Genomic DNA, 19924 nt, shown 5'->3' with positions numbered 1-19924 from the left:
AGCCCGTGGTGGTTCAATACGGTCCTCTCTGTTTCAGATACATTGAGCATTACTTAGAGGACTTTCTGGAGTCTGCTGACAGGTACTTCATGGTTGGCCACAGGGTCATATTTTACGTCATGATGGACGACACCTCCAGAATGCCTGTCATCCATCTGAGTCCTCTGCATTCCTTGCAAGTATTTGAGATCAGGTCTGAGAAAAGATGGCAGGACATCAGCATGATGAGAATGAAGACCATCGGGGAACACATTCTGAACCACATACAACACGAGGTCGACTTCCTCTTCTGCATGGACGTGGATCAAGTCTTTCAAGACAACTTTGGTGTGGAAACTCTGGGCCAGTTGGTAGCTCAGCTCCAGGCCTGGTGGTACAAGGCCAGTCCTGATGAGTTTACCTATGAGAGGCGGGAACTGTCGGCAGCATATATTCCATTCGGAGAGGGGGATTTTTACTACCACGCGGCCATTTTTGGAGGAACGCCCATTCACATTCTCAACCTCACCAGGGAGTGTTTTAAGGGGATCCTCCAGGACAAGAAACATGACATAGAAGCTGAATGGCATGACGAGAGCCATCTCAACAAATACTTCCTTTTCAACAAACCCACCAAAATCCTATCTCCAGAGTATTGCTGGGACTATCAGATAGGCCTGCCTTCAGATATTAAAAATGTCAAGATAGCTTGGCAGACAAAAGAGTATAATTTGGTTAGAAATAATGTCTGACTTCAAATTGTGATGGAAACTTGACACTATTATTCTGGCTAATTCCTCAAAAAAGTAGTAACACTTGATTTCAACTTTAAAAAAGAAAAAACAAAACCTACCACCATGGCAAACACATATGATTTCTCCTAACACCTTGAGCCTATAATAATATGTGAGAAAGAGTCTATGCAAGTAATCAGGTATAAACTCTCAATGATTTCTTATATAGTCTGGGTTTGGGGGAAGTTTGATTTTAGAAATCAAAATTAATTTGCCAAAGGAAAAGAAGGCGCTGGGACCTTCTGCCCAATCTGTTAGATAACTCACTGCAAGCCAGGTGCTGAGAGAAGCATTTGGGAACAGGATGGGTTGGGTCAGAGTTGGGGGCTCCGTCCTCTTGGTTTCATTGTCTTCCTCGTCATGGAGATTCGAGGGTAACACAGAGAGGCTTTGCCGCCAGAGAACTTTACTAAGGACACCAATATGCTCATCGGTCTGTAAAAGCTGATGGCTTCCAGGAGCTGCTGGCAGTCCAGGCCCCATTAGGCCATTGTTTGCCTCCTGGGCATAAATTCAGAGTCCAGGAAATATATATGGTGGGGGCGAACACTTAGAGGCTGTGCTCTGGTAGAGGGATATAGAGCCTGGGGTTGGTGCTTGAACTGAGTTACAAACACAGACAGCTTTCTTCACAATGACTAACAGCAGGAGTTGAATGGAAAGTGTGTTTATTTTGTTTTGTCCAAATCATATTCACATTGTTAGCTTTGTGTGTTGAACCATGCGGAGAGGGTGTGGGTGTATCAGGGAGGGAGAGTACCTCAGCGGACTGAGGACTAGGACCCAGTTTTTATCAGAAGACAATCTGTCATCATCTGGGCCTGCCACCTGCTCTGAACCTCAAAGTTCCTCATCCCATCGAGTTCCAGTGTGGGGGACTGACACGGAGCAGGTGACTGAAGACAAAGCCCTCTGTCACATGGCCTCATTTCCCCTGCTCTCTGTACTATGCAAGTGTGACAGCCAGGCAGATGTACTGGACAATGTGGGTAACTGGCTTTATGGCAATGGGAGACGCAGTCACTCTGATGGAGCTGCTCAAGGTTCAGGTCTCTGCTCTGAGAGAGCTGCAGGAGCCACCGTATCAGGGATTCTCAACCTGTGGGTCCCGACCCCTTTGGGAGTGTGTTGAATGACCTTTTCACGGGGTCACCAAAGATGGTTAAAAAACATAGATCTTTCCATTATGATTTGTAACAGTAACAAGACTACAGTTATAAAGTAGCAATGAAAATAGTTCTAGGGCTGGGAGTCATCCGTATCATGGGGAGCAGCTGCATTAGGTCACAGCATTAGGAAAGCTGAGAACCATTGTTCAATATGGGTATTTAAGCAAAGCAGTGTAAAGGTGTTGTCAATCCGTATTTCTGCGTATGTGTATATTTATACTTTGCTTGTCTTGAGTTTAGGTCATCTGTTTCTACCTTTAATCAGCTTATTTAAAAAGCCATTGCACACTCTTGGTGGACAGTAGGAGGGACTTCAAATTCCACCTCTTACTTTTCACTTGTTAACAACAACAACAACAACAACAAAGTCACACACCCAGAGGCAACAAAACCCACAGAGTTCCTGAATGGATGGAGTCGCCAAAGGAAGTGGAGCCTGCACATCTGTTAAGAATTCTGCCTGTCTATCACTCATGTTTGCTGGATCAATCTAAAGTAGGACAGTTAAATGGTCCTGAACCAAAGAAATAATCTGTTCTGAAAGTGTGGGAAATGGGCTGGAGGAATCTTGAAGGAGTTGATTTTTTTAAAATAAAATTCGCCTAAGTATAAATCCCTAATGAGTAAATTTAGGATTTTAGACTTTTTTTTTTAATAAAAAAATTCTGGTTACAATTGAATAAATTATTTTCTCAGTATATTCTGGTCTGGTCATGGATTGTGCATTGTCCCCTAAAGATGTTCAAAAGTACTAATTATGATTGTCTCTAATCATAAAGAATTTTAAGGTATCTTGAATGTGCTTTACAAAGACAGGATTACAAAAAGCAGGCTTGACAGCCTCTCCCCAATTATAAAGCGCTCTCTCTCTCTCTCTCTCTCCCCCTCCTCCCCATGTGTGTGTGTGTATGTGTGTGTGTGTACATACGAGATTGCCTGGCAGAGCCTGCATGAAAAGATAACAGTTGTTGAGAGCACTGTCTGGCTGCCCTGTGTTCACCCAGGACGTGGCTCTCCTGTCCCCAGCAATCTGGTCTCTAGGGAATCTGATTTCTATGAAAATGAGTGCTGTGTTTGCAGAGGATTATCTTGGCAGGAGTCATTGGTATTTTCCATCTGGTGAGAGGGAGTGACTGCCTGAGGGATAGCCTGAGCCTAGGTACTTCTGTCTTAGGGTGTCTGAAGGAGATAGCCAAGGCACCTCTTATAAAAGAAAACATTTAATTGGGGCTGGCTTACAGTTTCATAGATACCTGTTGCACGTAGAAGGGATTGGGGTAGACCCACCCCCTACAGGGGACATTTCCTGGAATGAGCATTACTCCCCGCAATTAGGGCATCTCCTGGGGATGGATGTTTGATCAGTAAACTCTTTTGAAGCTCTCTGACTTTAAGCTTAATGGACATTCCTGGCTTCCCGGTATTTTTATGAGGTGTCCCTGTTTGCTCAATCCTTACACTAGCTGAAGGTGGGGCAGCTTCAGGATAAAACAGTAGGGAGGGATTGAGAGCAATGCCACTGAGGGAAACAAGTGGGGACAAGCTTGCCTGGCTCCAGCCTTATCTAAGATCTGTGCTGCCTTTAGGCTTCACAAGCCTGTGAAACCAGGCTTGGACTGGAGTGAAGCTTCCTTTTGTAAGGGAGACATTCTATTGGACTGCTCTAGGATTGGGAGGTCCTCAAGGTCCAAGATGCTCTGCGCCTTTGCCACCAACCAGCTCCTCACAGGCACTGCCTCACAGGAATCTACTAAAAGAGTAGGGGAACGCAGCAGCATCTATTCCCATCATGCCTCAGAAGAAATGTGTGTGTGTGTGTGTGTGTGTGTGTGTATGAATGCATGTGTTTTGCCTGCTTGTCTTTGTGCGTGTATGTATGCCTGCCTGTGGAGGCCAGGGGTTGGCATCAGATGTCTAACTCAGTTGTTCTCCACCCAGTCTTTTGAGCCAGGGTCTTACTGATCTGAATGGGGCTCGCTGACTGGCTAGACTGGCTGGCACTAAACCTAAATGGAGATCGCTGATTGGATAGACTGGCTGGACTCCAGCTGCATGCCCTCACACCTAGACAGTTTATGTGTGTTCTCAGGAATAAGATTAATGTTTATGTGGCAGACACTTTATCAGCTGATCCATCGTTCCAGCCCTGACACGCTCCCCACTTCCAATGTAAAAGACCTTGGGCTTGTCTACAAGGGAGTTGCTAGCTTGGGTGGACTGAGGTAACAAGGCCCACTCTAACTGGATGACACCAGTCAATGTGGGGTCCCAGACTGAATAAAAAGGAGAAGGTTGTCAGAGCATCAGCATCTCTCTCTCTCTCTGCTTCCTGACTGGAGATGCAGCGTGACCAGTTCCCTCACTTTCCTGATGCTATGATTTCCCCTCCGTGGTCCAGCAGACAGATCCTTCTTCCTGTGGTTCACAAGCTGACATCTCAGGGGTTTCAACTTGGGTTCAGGTTGAGGCTCTGTGCCAGTGGCATGGCCAACAGGGTTTCATGCTGCTGGGAGGGCAGCAAGGCCCGACCTCCATTTGTCCCAGCAGCAGCTCATCAGCAGCTCTCAGTTTGGGACTCACTTCCCTCCCAGCCCTCGCAGCCAGTGGCAGGCAATGGCAGTGGCTGCATTTTTTGCTTGTCCTAACTGGTTCATGAGTGTGGGTGCTACTGGCATGTAGTGGGTGGATACAAGGACACTGCTAAGTGAGTCACACTGCACAGGGTGGCAAATTTCACCTCATCTCAAGAAATGTCATTAGTGCCAATCTTGAGGGTTCTGGTGTTACATTCTTTCAGAGTTCACTAACAGAAACATCTGTTTGCCTGTGTGGGAAACTCTAAAGCTCCACTTGCTTTTCTTCCCTAGAATTCAGAGCTCAGACAATGCAGTTCCCTCTAGTGGACACCAGAGGGCAGGACTTCCAAAGAGAACCAGTTTCTGAAACAGTCTGGTGCCACTGAAGGCAGCATCGTTTGTAGAAAGGCTGTTAATTCTACATATAAATGGAACTAGCTGTGTAACTTAGTGGTGCTATAGGTGTGCTGTGCAGTTTGTGAAATAAACAGTAAGCTAAAATCAACCCTAAATGTACCACAGTTAATTTAAAAAAAAAATTAAGAAAAAAAAAAAGGCATAGGTGATCAAGAGGGTAATTTTAATGCTGACTTAAACGAGAGACGCATTGCTCATGTGCTCAAAGGGTGCTACTGTTTGAATGTGCGGTATGGTTGAGACATGGTTCTCCCCAGGAAGCTCACATTGAGGTTTGGGCCCCGTGGGCAGTGTTGTGTCAGGTACTGAATAGGGATTAATGCTTTTCTGTGAGTGAGCGGTTGCTCTGGAGATGGGCTTCTGTGACACGGTTGTTAGCAGGCCCGACAGCTCCCTTCCATCACTCAAACCTATGCTCCTCTACACAAAGTGTCTCTGGCTTACTGCCACAGGCTCTCACCAGAAGCTGAGTGGATTCCGTTGACATGTTCTTGGATGTCTGGAGCTGGAGGCCACAGTTTTTTCTTTTTGTAAAACACCTACCCTCTGGTATTTTGTGGTAGCAATTCCACACACATTCTAAGAAGTGATCTGGAATCCAGTGGCTCTTGCTTCAAGTGTTCGTCAAGGTGAGCTGTAGCCTTCAACTTCCTGTCCCATCCCTCTCAAAGCTACTCAACTATATAGGTGACACTGGTCATCAGCATCCACTGGATAAGGTAACATCCCAATAGCGGGGACCATCTGAAGACCTCCTCCAGAGTTCCTTGGGAAGAAACTATTTGTATATTTATCAGGCAGGCAGGAGACAATTGAACATGCCCTGATGTGGAACACTGTCTCCAGAGTCCAATGGCAGCCCCAAGGGAGTTTTTGTCTTTCTTAGTGGCAGGGGACACAGCATTTATTCACAATCTACAATTGGCTGAATCTTGGAATTTCCTGGATTGAGAATATTCATATCTGGGTCTCATCCCAAAGATTGCTACTGTTCAGTTGTCTTGGTGTGCCCCATAGACAGTCGGGGGTTTAAAAGTTTCCTGAGTGACTGTTATAACGTCTTGGAAGCTTGGACATGACTGCTGTTATATTAGAACAATTTGCTCTTTGTGCATGGTTTTTATTTTGATGTTGTCATTTTGGTTTGTTGGGCTTTTTTGTTTGTTTTGGTTTGGGATTTATTAAAGTTCTTCAGCTTCTATATTAATCATTTTCTTATAAATTGAATTTGGAAATTTTTGGTTAAATTTGATTTCTGCTTAATTAAATTAGTTTTATCTTTTTATTTGTGTGAAGATCCCCGGTAGAGATCATAGGACAACTTGAGGGAATCAGTTCTCTTGTTTTACTGTATAGGTCCCAGTGACTGAACTCAGGTCCTCAGGCTTAGCAGCAAGCACCCCTACTTACTGAGCCATCTTGCTGGTCAATCCCACTTTATCTATGAAACCAGTTATATACACATGATAAACTTTTAAAAAAGGATTTATTCATTTATGTATGTGAATGCTGTATTTGCATGTGTGTGTACATGACAGAGGGAACATCAGATCTCATTACAGATGTTTGTGAGACACCCTGTTGCTGCTGGAATTGAATTCAGGACCTCTGGAAGAACAGCTGGTGTTCTTAACCACTGAGCCATCTCTTCAATCCCAGCTAGACTTAATAATCATCTTTTAGGTCAGAAATTTTCTTCACGTTTTCTTCTGCCCCAAATACATACTCTGGCTCAAATACATATTCTGAAGTTCTAGAATGTCAATTGTTTTTGAAATTCTGTTGCTTGGCTAAGAATCCTATGGCTCGTTCACTTTGATAGAGTTTTCTAGTAAATCTGTAAAAGTCCTTGTTTTTCTCCTCTAACTTCTTGTACTCGGGTTTTCTGGGTGAAGCAGCACATTGACTCAAGGGGGCAGCGAAAGTATATTAGTCAGTGTGATGGTGTGATAAGAGTAGACCCCTTAGATTCATATGTTTGAATGCTTAGTCACCAGGGAGTGGCACTACTTGAGGGGGATTAGAAAGTGTGGTCTAGTTGGAGGAAGCGTGTCACTGGGGTGGGCTTTGAGGTTTCCAAAGCAAGCCAGGCCCAGGACTACTCTTCCTGCTGCCTGAGGATCAGAACGCAGCTCTCAGCTGTGTCTCAGCACTGTGTCTGCCTGTGTACCACCATCATACTGCTATTGCCTGTCACAATGATGATGGGCTAAAACGCTGAAGATGTAAGCCAGTCCCATTGACACGCTTTCTTTTAGGAGAGTTGCTTTGATCATGGTATCTCTTCAAGCAATAGAACAGTAACTAAGGCAAGGTTTGTCCGAAGAAGAGAACCAATGGATTGCACGCACATATACGCCATCCTATCAGTTCTGTTAGGGAACCTGAATACAACTCCCAAGAGTGGAGTAGTGACCCTTTTATCTTAGGGGTAATCAACAGCTGTCTAATTGGACTTAAGGCTTGTTCAATAGGAGGGAGTTCTGTTGGCTATTCATGCTGACTCCAGAGGCAGGGAAAGGCTTTCCTGGGGTGGACTCTTTGTACACTTTGATAACTTTGTAAATGTTGTAAACCATCAAGGCAGGAAAGTGGCCAGGCGCTGATCTGAGGAGTTCCTAGGCCCCTCCCCCAGACCTCTCTGTCATAACATGTTCAGCCCCCGTGACTGTCACAAAAGTGGTCTCTCCAGCCACTCCAGAGAATTTTCTAATTTTAGATAAAAAGTCTAAACCAAAGAGCCACCAATCCCTGAACAGGAAAATCCATCAATCCCAGAGCTTCCCATTTGGTCTCAATGAGTTCACTTGGTGGGACTTGAAATCCCAGCGTATTAGATAGGGTTTTACTGCTATGAACAGACACCATGACCAAGACAAGTCTTATAAAGGATAACATTTAATTGGGGCTGGCTTACAGATTCAGAGGTCCAGTTGATTTTCCTCAAGGCAGGAATATGGCAGCATCCAGGAGGAGCTGAGAGTTCTACATCTTCATCTGAAGGCTGCTAGCAGAATACTGACTCCCAGGCAGCTAGGACAAGGATATTAAAGCCCACACCCACAAGGCCACACCTAATTCAACAATGCCACACCTCCCAGCAGTGCCACTCTCTGGCCCAAGCATATACAAACCATCACACCCACCAATCCATACCCTGGAAATCTCTGCCCTTGAAATCTCCACTCCCTAAGAAATCCTATGTTTGCTCGGTTCATGCTGACATCTCCCAGGAACAGAGTCAGTAACCCTGATTCCTCCTCCTCCCCCTGCATTCATCCCTCCTCCCCCCCTGGATTCATCATCCTCCCCCTGGATTCATCTTCCTCCTCCTGGATTCATCCCTCCACCCCCTGGTTTCATCTCTCTTCTCCCTGGATTCATCCCTCCAATAAATCTCTTTTATGAGATTTGCTGCCTGGTATGACACTAATGGAGTTAATGGAGTTTATGTACATATGTAAATATATATATTTATTGATAGAGGATGTTATTATAAATGAGAGGGAGTGTGGAGGAAGACATAGAAGGAGTTAAAGAGGAGGAAATAATGTAAACAGAGGAGTCATGTATAAAATTCTCAAACAAATACGTTTAAATAAAAAACGGTCAAACTCTGGTCTTCTGGAGCGCTGTGCCTGACTCTGCTGCCTGCCTGTGGATCTGTCCCCTACCTGTGCTGCCTTGGCTGGCTTAGGTGGGACAGGATGTGTCTAGTCTTGCAGAGACTTGGTGCGCCAGGGTGGGTTCTCAGGGGAGGAGGGGACAGGCCGTGGGGGAATGGCTGTGTGAAGAGGGGACTGGGAGGAGGGGGGCTGCAATGGGGACATAAAGTGAGTAAGTAAATTAATGCAAGACATCTATTCTTCTGGTTATGAAAAATAAACCCCAGCATGCGACATGTTAAGATCACAGCCACCTGATTCATCCTCCAGGGACTCAGGTGACATCATCATCCACAAAAGACTAGAATGATAAATCACAAAAGTGTGAATTGACAACAAGCCTCACATTGGACTCGCTTTCAAACATTCACGCTGCCTTCTCGAACTACTCGACCAGGCGTGGTAAGGGTCTGTGATGACATCTTGAGTTACTTCGTGGTCTGGGAAAATAGTAGGTGAGAGGTTGTTTTAATTTCAGCCAAACTGACTGACATCTAGCTCACTTTTAGATACACAAACAATTTCATTTGGGGTGGATTAACATAATTTTTAACTTTTTAAAAAGACTTTACACTGGGCACGATGACACATGCCTTTAATCCTAGAGTTCATGAGGCAGAGGCAGGAGGATCTCTGTGAGTTCTAGGCTATCCTGGTGTACAGAGTGAGTTCCTGCCATCCAGTGCAACATACTGGAGAGAGAGAGAGAGAGAGAGAGAGAGAGAGAGAGAGAGAGAGAGAGAGAGAGAGAGAGAGAGAGAGAGAGAGGGAGAGAGAGTAAGTACTGGGGGTTGAACTCAGGTCTAGGCCTTTTGTTTGCTTTTGAGCTCAGATCTCACCGTGGATTCCAGTCAGATCTCAAGCTTGCACTGATCCCCTCATGGGTGCCTCTGTGAACCCTGGGATAAAATGGAAACCTTACATGCTTGGCGAGTTTGTAACCTACATGGCTGAAAATCGAAGGGGACTGTATGGATAACTTACACGATATACATGAGCCTCTAGGCAGCACACTACACTAAGTTCATAGTCAGTTACTCTGGAGAAGGAGCATATGTCTCCTGCTGCTATCAATCCCATTACCCTTCTGGCTGTGATCATTACAATAACACGGCTCTGAAAGGAATTAACTATTTCCTTTATTGCTGCAGAAGTCTTTGGAGTCAAAGTTGGAAAGTCTCAGTATTTGGCATTCAATGAGGACTGTCGGTAAGAGATTAGGGGAGTTGTGTCGGGGAAATACAGCACAGTGAGGACGCTGAGGAGAGTTCAGATCCACAGTGCAATGTAGGGGTGCTCTTCTGTAGTTTGCAGGGGTCCTACGGCATGTAGTTGATGATGAGTAGCCCATAATACGCAGGTGTAGTTAGGGTGATTTCTGGGTGTGAAAAGGAGTTAACGTTTGGTTAACGTGGAGCCGTCATTCTGTATACACCACCGTAGCCCCTGATAGCTAATGACACTAAGTAAACTTCTCTTGATAAGGATTATAGACTCGCAGTCATGGGATTTCCCTTATTTCATTCACAGAAGCTGAGAGTAGAAAGAGAAAGAAGCTGCTGAAGGTTGGCCCAAGTAGCCCTTAGCCCAAACCTCATATAGGTAGGTATTTTCATAACTAGCTCTTTGACTCATATCCCACAATGTGCTTTAAAATGAGGAGAATGTTAATATCCAAGGAGCCACAGTGCACTACTGCTAGTCAGCGTCCTGGAGAAACATGGCCAAGCTTACTCTGAATGAACTGGGTTTCCCACAGCTCGCTGTATACATGGGGTTTCCCACAGCGCAATCTGTATATACGGGGTTTCCCACAGCTCAGTCTGTATACACGGGGTTTCCCACAGTTTACTCTGTATACACGGGGTTTCCCACAGCTCACTCTGTATACACAGGGTCTCCTACGGCTTGCTGTATACATGGGGTTTCCCACAGTTCACTCTGTATACATGGGATTTCCCACAGCTCGCTGTATACACGGTGTTCCCACAGTTCACTCTGTATACACAGGGTTTCCCACAGTTCACTCTGTATACACAGGGTTTCCCACAGTTCACTCTGTATACACGGGGTTTCCCACAGTTCACTCTGTATACACGGGGTCTCCCACGGCTCGCTGTATACAAGGGGTTTCTGACGTCTTACTCTGGAGATACTCAACTTTTATCTTTTTCTTTTTCTTCCAGGAAACAAATGAGATACAAAATATTAATCCTAGTGCTGTTGGTCTTAATGTCTCTCTATGCCCAGTACAGAGAAAACCCTTTCAGGTAACTGAAAACTTAATGTTGTATTGATCAGAATCTGGTGGGTCAGAAAGTTCCAGGATTTGCCCCTTAAGGAAATCAGCCAAATGTGCAGATCCAAATATAAGTGAATTATACTCATGCCTGTTTCCATAAGTAGAGCCCTCTGTCCCAATGCTTTGTTTCTAATGATATCAAAGGTTAAAGAAAATTCTATAGATAACCAGGCGTAGTGGCGCACGCCTTTAATCCCTGCACTTGCAAGGCAGAGGCAGGCGGATCTCTGAGGCCAGTGTGTTCTATGGAGCTAGTTCCAGGCAGAGAATCCCTGTGTCCACTGTGGTTGGGGAGGGTTATAAGAGCAGGAGTGTGAAACTGCCGCTTACTGTGGCCGCAATAATGTTCAGAAAATATGTTAAAGAAGATCTGCTGTTTGGAAACAGGTGACATCATCCTCTTTACTGTTGGTGACTTCCGGAGCAAAATGTATTCACTCCATAAATGTGAAAGAAGCAGAACGCTTTCTTAGCTATTTAACAAGTTTCTGCTAATGATGCTAATTTTTCTCATATATTTGTCTCTGAGAACTATGAGGCAGCGGGCATATTGTTTCCTAAAGATGTAGCAAAGGGGGTGGGGGAATTTTAGCTTGGTGGTGGAACTCTGCCCAGCACAAACAAGACCCCGAGTTCAGTGTCCAGCATGGCAAGGAATACATGAATATATAGCACATGGGGTTCACTTTAATGGTCTTCATCACGTTCACTACATTATCTGAACAATCAGTGATATAATTCCAACAGTGTATTTTGAAACATTAGTTAATAAGAGAGCTAGATGATTTGTGAAAATATAGCTAATACATTGCTTTTTTCTTTATTTCTCCTAAGCATAAATAAACTGCAGATGACATATCAGTGCTGGTAAGTTTTTATTTACAAGTATGGTATGACTTGTCCTTTGTGGACAAAGTTGGTTGATGTATCCATGATCCATGCTTCCTGTGGTCAGGCTAAAAGAGCACCATGTGATAAACACATCTTGGTGACAGCTAAATTTGGAGTGCCAGGAATCAAAGGAAAACAAGTGGGTAGTCAGCCATATTTGATGGGGGGCCTGGGAACTGGCTAGGAGCAATGCACTAACAGGAGACAGAGCTTAGGCCCCACTAACCTTTCCTGCTTGTGAGCTCTGTGCAGGCACACAGGTCCAAGACTTGGTTGAAGACCATCAGAAGCCACACCCAGAAAGTCTCCCCAACATGTCTGCCTAAACATGAGCTAAACAAGGAGGACACCAATAGACATGGCCAAGTGAATGGCAGGGGAAGGAGGAATCACAAGGCCCCAGCTCTACAAAGAGCCACACACAATTAAGAAATGCTGAGCACAGGAGAAATAGTCTTACCTAGGGAAGAGCACACCAACTGGTTTTCTGATAGCAAGTGGTCATCCCTGAAAACATACTTACAAGGCCATGAGTTTGGAATACAGCAAGAAGGGGGTGTGTGGGAAGGTTGGTAGGAAGGAAAGGGAAAGGAAAAATGATGTAATTATCATATAATGTCAAACATGAAAGCAGTGATAATTAAAGGCTCTCAGGAGATTGCAGTGGCCACACAGTCATGGATTCTGAGAGGGCTGTCATGGGAACCCACGGTGATGGGCAGCAGCTTTACGTTCTGATGCCTCCTGTGACTAGGAGCTGGGTCTCCTGATAGTTCTGTGACTTATAACATCCTGAGAGGACCAGGTCTACCTAGGCTGAGCGTGAAAGCAGTATGTTAAAAAGGAGTGGGTTTGGTGTACAGTAGTGCTTGCTTGTGACCCCAGTACTCAGAATGGAGGCAGAAGGATGAGGAGCTCAATGTTATTAAGTTCCATAGTGGGTTTGAGGCCAATCCGGGATATACAAGAACCTGTCTTAATAACCAGTTAACAGGAGACTTTCAGCTGTTCATATGAAACAGAACTGGTCTCCTGCAAGGATTCAAGGGTTAAAACATTCAAAGATGCCAACATCCAAGGAATGCCAACTGCAGCAGAGTGTGGAGGAAGGAATGGGCTAATATATTTCTTGGAATTTTTTTAAATTTATTTTCTGATACAGGGTTTCTCTGTGTAGCCCTGGCTGTCCTGGAACTCACTCTGTAGACCAGGCTGTCCTGGAACTCAGAGATGTGCCTGCCTCTGCTTCCTAAGTGCTGGGACTAAAGGTGTAAGCCCATGTCCAGTCCTGGAAAATGTATTTACTATCACACTTAACAACAATAATAATTCTTTCTATTATCATTAATTCTCTTAGTATTGGAATTCTTTAACCTAACATACCAATACACACCATTTACAGGCAATGGCAGTCAGAGTTTGAGTTGAATATTGTAGGTTGGTCACATCTTTGAGATAACCTTATGGCACAACACAGCTCCATGCCTGCCTAGTCCCTCTACCAACTCAAGACTAACTCTCCCCGGTGCTGTTATATCTGGGCTACCATTAGAGTGGGTATCAAAGAGGAAAAAGATGAGTCAGGAGAATTACTGGGCTTTCAATGCCTGTGGCTTTGAGTAGGATCATGAAAAAGCTTTGTGCCTCAATTTCTTTATCTAGTAAAATGGGCATGAAAATTATGATAACAATGATAGTATCTATCTTCACATGTGTAAAATAGGAAATAAATTAAAAAGGAATTAAGGAAGTTGTAGGCCTATACTTTTTGTTTTGTTTTGTTTTGTTTTGTTTTGTTTTTTCGAGACAGGGTTTCTCTGTGTAGCCCTGGCTGTCCTGGAACTCACTCTGTAGACCAGGCTGGCCTCGAACTCAGAGATTCGCCTGCCTCTGCCTCCCAAGTGCTGGGATTAAAGGCGTGTGCCACCACTGACCGGCAGGCCTATACTTTTTAAAACCTAGTTTAATAAGGATTCTTAAATGCTTTAACCTCCCTTCTAGCCCATCACCCACCTGAGGTAGTGGAAAGGAAAGATTAATTGGGGGAAGGGGAGATGTAGACCTGTTTAGAAATAGTTCTTTGAGGGCTATTGTCAGGATAGCAGCAGTTCAGTTCACACAAATCAGCAGTGGTAGCTGGATCCACTCACAATCACTGTTCACAAATCAGAGACGGCAGTTCCATCTGGAAGAAACCATGAGGCTCTGCCAATCAGCCTGCATCTGGGGAAGCTGCCGGAACCTGCTGGAACCTGCCGGAACCTGCCGGAACCTGCCGGAACCTGCCGGAACACCATTAGAAGTTCTTTGGTGCATTTTTCTCTATGAAGTCACAACAAATGATGATCAGTGAAGAACTCAACACAAACCAATGACACAGCATTGGCAAAGCCCAACGAAACCCAGCAAAGAGTGGCAAGGTGAACCAATACCACATGGCATCATCCACTGTCTGTTGGGTTATATTTATACCCTTTCCAAACATCATACGTTCTCTCAAGCATCCACTCTAGCAAAATATCACATGCCCTTTTCCCAGGCACCTTCCAGAAAAACACCACGTGTCTCTTCCTAGCCAAACATCCCCCCACGTGCCTGCTTCAGCAAAAACATTGTCTTATAAGACAGTTTCCATGAAAACATCACATGACACAACTGCATCTTCAAAGGAACCAGAAATTTCCACTTCAGATAGTATTCAAAAAGTATAAGCTATAGTAGCAGAACTCTAACCTTACCCAACAAATTAGGAAATATTTCCTTAGGAAAGGGTAACTTGAAACAAATCTGAAAGCTACATGCAAATCCATTGGTTCAAGTTGCAGTATGATTAAAGAAACTTGAAAAAGACCACTGAAGGAGAAAAACTATGATAGGTGTCCAGTAAGAGACATGACTGGAACAGTATAAAAGATGGGTCATGGGAAACTTGTGGCCGTAGGAGTGTGGAAATGAACACTGTGAAAATGAAGAATGGCATAGTAAGCTCGGGGCTTCCATAGCACAATATGAGGGGCAATGCAAAAATCTAGAGCATTCTCTAGATTGGAAGGGGGCAGAGAGGCAACAGCCTGCTAATTCCGGAAGATGGGTGTATGGACGTTCATTGTATTCTCCTCTTGACATTTACTTCCCTTCAGCTTTGTTTTCATCCTACAAAGACTTTTAAGTCTTCTGAGTTGGGAATATAGCTCAAGATAGAGTGCTTATTTAGCAAGTATGAGGCCATGGGACTACTCAGCACCAAACGACAGACAGACAGACAGACAGACAGACACACACACACACACACACACACACACACACACACACATCCCACACTGAGGCCAATTAGGAAGCTGTCCCAATGGCTCAGAAGGAGATAATGAGGCTTGAAGATGGTGGCAGGGGGTGGAGGTAGGTGATAGACATAAAAGTAAATCCCTGAGGATTTAATCCTGGGCTTCCAGGGGCCCTCGGAGGGTAGTGACTCCTGTTATGCCTTGGCAGTGCACACATGTTCAATGGGATAAAGCTATAAAAGGAGGCCTGGAGGTGAGATGGCAGCATTAAACACTTCACTGCGAGGTGTCCAAAAACTCAAGACCTCCAGAACACAGTGGAATAGTCAAGGATTAAATTCCTGGAGAAGACCAGGTCATATGTAAAAAAACCCTGAAGCCACAGGGCAGTGCCAAAAAGACGTCACATGGAGAAAGAGGAATGTCTCAGAGAAACCCTCCTAAAAATGGTTGTCAGGTCTCAGATGAAGACTCTTCAGCAAATAAGGTATTTATTTAATGCTCATCTAGCAAAGGAAGTATCTCTTTCCACTATTAAAACAAAACCAAACATAGAGGTAGGGCAAAGCTGTGGCAGTCAGATTTCTGTGAGTTCGAGGCTGGCCAGGGCTTTATAGTAAGATCCTGTCTCGTACAAAACAATCCAGAGTAAATTTGAAAGTGGGATGACAGGAAGTTGAGGGAGCTATAAATTCTCTCTGAACTAGATGACTGAGCAAGAGAACTATGGAAAGCCATGAGGGCTGCTGGACGTCACGGTCCAGGCTGCTGGGTGTCAGGGTCCGGGCTGCTGGGAGGCAGGGTCCCCAGTGCCATCGCTATTGGCACTCATCAGGATTGCTCATTGTGAATTTTATATCTTTTATCTTTCTTTTAGGTCTCTGAAAAACCAACCAGAACTCCAGCTCTCAGACTGGTTTAACGCCACGTAAGAACGCCCGTCTTGCATCTGTGAGGTTAATTCACGAATGTTGACAGACAGCATCAGTGCTACTGTTGGGAATGTGTGTGCCTGGAACCAAGGAGGCCAGAGGAGGGCTGGAACTGGCTGGGGTTACAGAGGGCAATGAGCTACCAATGTGGGTGCTGGGGACTGGACTGGAGTGTTCTGTCAGAGCATCAAGTGCTCTTGACCACACTGAGCCCTCTCCCCAGTCCCGCCTTTGAGTGATCTTGCTACTTAAAACTTGATTTACAACTGTTTGCATTAGCTGAAATAAATACAGCTGCTATTGTATATGTGAAACAAACTTATATATAAAGTAACATGCCTGTTTATGGTCATTAATCCTGATTTCTAAACTTGTAAGCAGTCAAAATCTTTTTAAAAGATTCAAATATTATATCAAAAGTGAAAACTAACATATAAAAAGTGTTCTGGGTTGATTATCCCTAACTTCCTGGCATGTTCTACCCTTCCAGTGTACAAGGCTCCTGAAATGTAAAGCTTGGGGAGTCAGGATGCTGTCACTCAAAATAAAATTGTTAATAGTAATAGCCTGTTTCAGGCCCAATATGTTTCTAATTATATTGTGCTCATCATTTTGAGCACACATAATTAGATGTGTCCAAGCACTTTGCATTCCAAGCCCCTCAAGCAATCATTTGGATTAAGGTCACCAGGAAATTCCATTCCAAGTGTGAAGATAGAACTAAACCAGAGGAAGGTTTCATCACCAGGAAAAAGGGCTTATATACGGCTCTCATCCTGAGCACAGGGATAAATCTGCGCACAAGCATTCCCTGGCCTTCCTTTCATGTTTTCTACTTAACTGTAAGTGCATACTTACATAAAGGTCTGCCCTGCTGCCTTCTTCCCTTTTCTTTCCTAATGTATATATACATTACATTTGTGTAGTTATGGAATTCAGTATACATTTATATTCAACAACAATTAATAACAAAAAAGGCCATGATTTTGAGAGAAAGTAAGGAGATGAATATGGGAGTATAGAGAGGGGAGAATAATAATGAAGAAATTATATTATCATCTCAAAATGGAGGAAATAAAAACCTTTTGTACTTTACACACATATACATATTTACATATATTTTCCCATATATATTAGGAAAGGATATTATATTGTATAATAATATATAATATATTAATTATTATATAGTTATATAAATATATTTTATATTACATAACACAATGCTATATATTATATAATGCACATTATATAAAACTTATACATGTTATATATAATACATATGCTATTACTATATATTAATTTCATGCTAATTATAAATTATATATTATATATAATTATCACTTCTTAATACATGTGAAATTATATATTTATAATTTAAAATTATATAAATATGTGGTTGTACACATGAATGGAGTGACCTATTAGAGAAGGTTGGGAGCCACCCCAGTATTGGAAAGTAAACCATGGTTCTCTGCAATAGCAGCATACACTCTTAATGTCTGGACCATCTTTTAGTCCTTTTCTTTCTTTCCTTCTTTTTCCCTATCTATCTAATCTAATCTAATCTATCTATCTATCTATCTATCTATCTATCTATCTGTCTGTCTATCTATCTTCTTTTTTTAAAGAATGATTTATTTATTTTATGTATATGGGCACACTATAGCTGTTTTCAGACACACCAGAAGAGGGCACCTGATTCCATTACAGATTGCTGTGAGCCACTATGTGGTTGCTGGGAATTGAACTCAGGACCTCTGGAAGAGCAGTTGGTGCTCTTAACCACTGAGCCATCATCTCTCCAGCCACCTCTATCTATCTACCTTCTTGAGACCTAGTTTCAATCTATACCCCATGCTGACCTTGAACTCACAATTGTCTCACATTCCTGACTATTTGATGTGGTCATTTCTGATATGATGCTTCCCTAGTTTATCAGAACTGTCAAGACTTTGGGTTAGACATAATGGGATGCTGCCTTCAGATACAAGGCATTAGGCATTGTCAGTATCCCTCCTGATGTTTTAGGATTAACTGTTTCACTTTAAAATTCTGTCTTTCTTACAAATACAGAATGGACTCTACACAAATGGGCAAGAGAGTTACTAACTGGTCAGCTCCAATTGTGTGGACCAACACTTACAATGAATTAGTCTTGGCAAATTATTATAAAAAGCATCCAGTTACCGTGGGGTTGATCGTGTTTGCAGTGGGAAGGTAGGTAACATCAAGTGTCTTTTAAACTCAGGCTTTTCATTGTAGAAAATAGGAGATGATCTATTGAATCTTCTTTATAATTATTCTCTCTAAGCCAATTCTTGCCATAATTCACAATACCACCACCTACTTGTCCACACAGAAGCAACCCAATCTCTCAGCTTCCTTCTATGATCTGATTTTCACAGTCTTCCCTCCAATATTAACTTAATTTCATGGGCCTTTTACCAATTACCTTAATACAAGTGTATAGCACTTTCCATTATCTCTGTATTTACTCCAGTATTTTCCTACCTACTATGCACCTACAAGTGATAAGTAACTGCTTTCAGAAACTCCCACTCACCTGTATGTATTGACTGTCACAGGAATACAACAAAATAAGGTAGCTGTGATTTTACACAGCAGGATTCTTATATGCTACATTTTCTGACCATTAATAATAATGTTAAAAAAAAACCAGGCATATAAAAACCATCCAGTGATTTTAAAGCAAAAGCAAACCCATGCTGAATTCCTCCTAATAAAATAGAAAACCAAAGCCATAAAAAGTCAACTATTTAAAAAGGAAAACAAATGCAATGAAATATTTCCATTTAAAGATAGAAGGATGCAGACACTGGGCTGACCTATAGACAATAAATATTAACAGAGAGAGAGAAAGAGAGAGAGTTGAGTTCGGTGAAATTAGGACATATTGCAAATCAAACATGAAACTTTGAAAACTATTTGCCAGGTACAAACTGTGAACCATCATCACATTGTGAAGACATCAAGTTGGGCATACGAATGCAACCTGCAGACTTCAGACTCTGTACTACATGTTCAAAATGTGAGGAGAGTCTGAGGCGGCCAGTGGAGGGGCAGCCGCTGAGGTGTGCCGCTCCACACTGTCCGAGCTGCTCAGGAGAGACAGGCTAATTCTTGGCATCTCTGTTCAAGGTTAGCAGATCTTTCAACAACATTGTGGCTTAGCAACGCTTCTCTCTTTCTTTATACTGCCTCTTTCTAGTGTACACATTTAATATTACAAAAACATATATAGAATAGTCCACTCAACAAATGTCCTTTCCATGTGTGTGAAATATTCTTTGTGGTTGACCATGTTTAAATCACAAGAGTGGAAATAAATAAAAAACTGAAATTGAACCAAATATCATATGGGAATGAAATTTTCAAAAATTAATTTTAGGATAAAATAAGGAAAACTCACAAATATGTGAACATTGAATTAAGCAACACTTTTTTTTTAACTTAGCACACAAAATCATGGGTTTTGTTACATTTCTCTACAGTATGTCAGTGCACTGTGCTCAAACTCACCTCTCATTATTCTAATCTGCCACCCTACTCCACTATGTTCTAATTCTGTATATGAAATAAAACAACCCATATTTATCTTCTCCACTATCCTCTCCTGTTTTCTTCTCTCTACTCCCATTAGCCCTTTTCCTCTTTCAGATCTTTTCATGCGTGCACCACCCTCCTACATTTCTTTATTCGTTCATGTGAATGACACACTCTTAAATACCCAGTAGGTCAAGACTGGAGAGGTAGTCAATTAGTAGAGCTTAAGAACCTGGAGCATATTGCTGGGTGATGGTGGCACATGCCTTTAATCCCAGCACTTGGGAGGCAGAGGCAGGATGATTTCTGAGTTCGAGGCTAGCCTGGTCTACAGAGTGAGTTCCAGGACAGCCA

General features: G+C 43.1%; 2 protein-coding genes and 1 long non-coding RNA gene across 23 annotated transcripts in view; 2 read left to right on the top strand and 1 right to left on the bottom strand.

The window, feature by feature from the left end:
- LOC116090066 (N-acetyllactosaminide alpha-1,3-galactosyltransferase) overlaps positions 1 to 2640 on the top strand; it is a 72728-nt gene extending 70088 nt beyond the window's left edge. For all 13 annotated transcript variants that reach the window (XM_031370011.1, XM_031370013.1, XM_031370016.1 and 10 more), the window contains one exon: positions 38 to 2640. In XM_031370011.1, coding sequence (XP_031225871.1) covers positions 38 to 731 — 694 coding nt within the window. In that variant the 3' untranslated portion in view covers positions 732 to 2640. The remainder of the gene's footprint in view (positions 1 to 37) is intronic.
- Positions 2641 to 4453: 1813 nt separating this feature from the next.
- Positions 4454 to 19924, top strand: part of LOC116090063 (N-acetyllactosaminide alpha-1,3-galactosyltransferase-like) — a 28810-nt gene continuing 13339 nt past the window's right edge. For 3 of the 9 annotated variants that reach the window (XM_031370000.1, XM_031369996.1, XM_031369995.1), the window contains exons 1-6: positions 4454 to 5564; positions 10131 to 10202; positions 10787 to 10870; positions 11737 to 11769; positions 15952 to 16002; positions 18080 to 18223. In XM_031370000.1, the coding sequence (XP_031225860.1) occupies positions 10794 to 10870; positions 11737 to 11769; positions 15952 to 16002; positions 18080 to 18223 (305 nt within the window). In that variant the 5' untranslated portion in view covers positions 4454 to 5564; positions 10131 to 10202; positions 10787 to 10793. Of the gene's footprint in view, positions 5655 to 9010; positions 9056 to 9751; positions 9810 to 10130; positions 10203 to 10786; positions 10871 to 11736; positions 11770 to 13963; positions 14214 to 15282; positions 15562 to 15951; positions 16026 to 18079; positions 18224 to 19924 lie in introns of those variants that run through there. The other 6 variants (XM_031369999.1, XM_031369998.1, XM_031369997.1 and 3 more) reach the window with 6 other exon arrangements.
- The window catches only part of LOC116090065, a 13507-nt gene continuing 3304 nt past the window's right edge, over positions 9722 to 19924 (bottom strand). Inside the window, exon 3 of the long non-coding RNA XR_004118534.1 lies at positions 9722 to 9978. This is a non-coding gene — a long non-coding RNA (uncharacterized LOC116090065). The remainder of the gene's footprint in view (positions 9979 to 19924) is intronic.

Source organism: Mastomys coucha, unplaced genomic scaffold, assembly GCF_008632895.1.
Source record: "Mastomys coucha isolate ucsf_1 unplaced genomic scaffold, UCSF_Mcou_1 pScaffold15, whole genome shotgun sequence".
Lineage (NCBI taxonomy): Eukaryota > Metazoa > Chordata > Mammalia > Rodentia > Muridae > Mastomys > Mastomys coucha.
The sequence above is the reverse complement of the archived record's forward strand: the minus strand, read 5'-3'. Positions and strand labels throughout refer to the sequence as shown.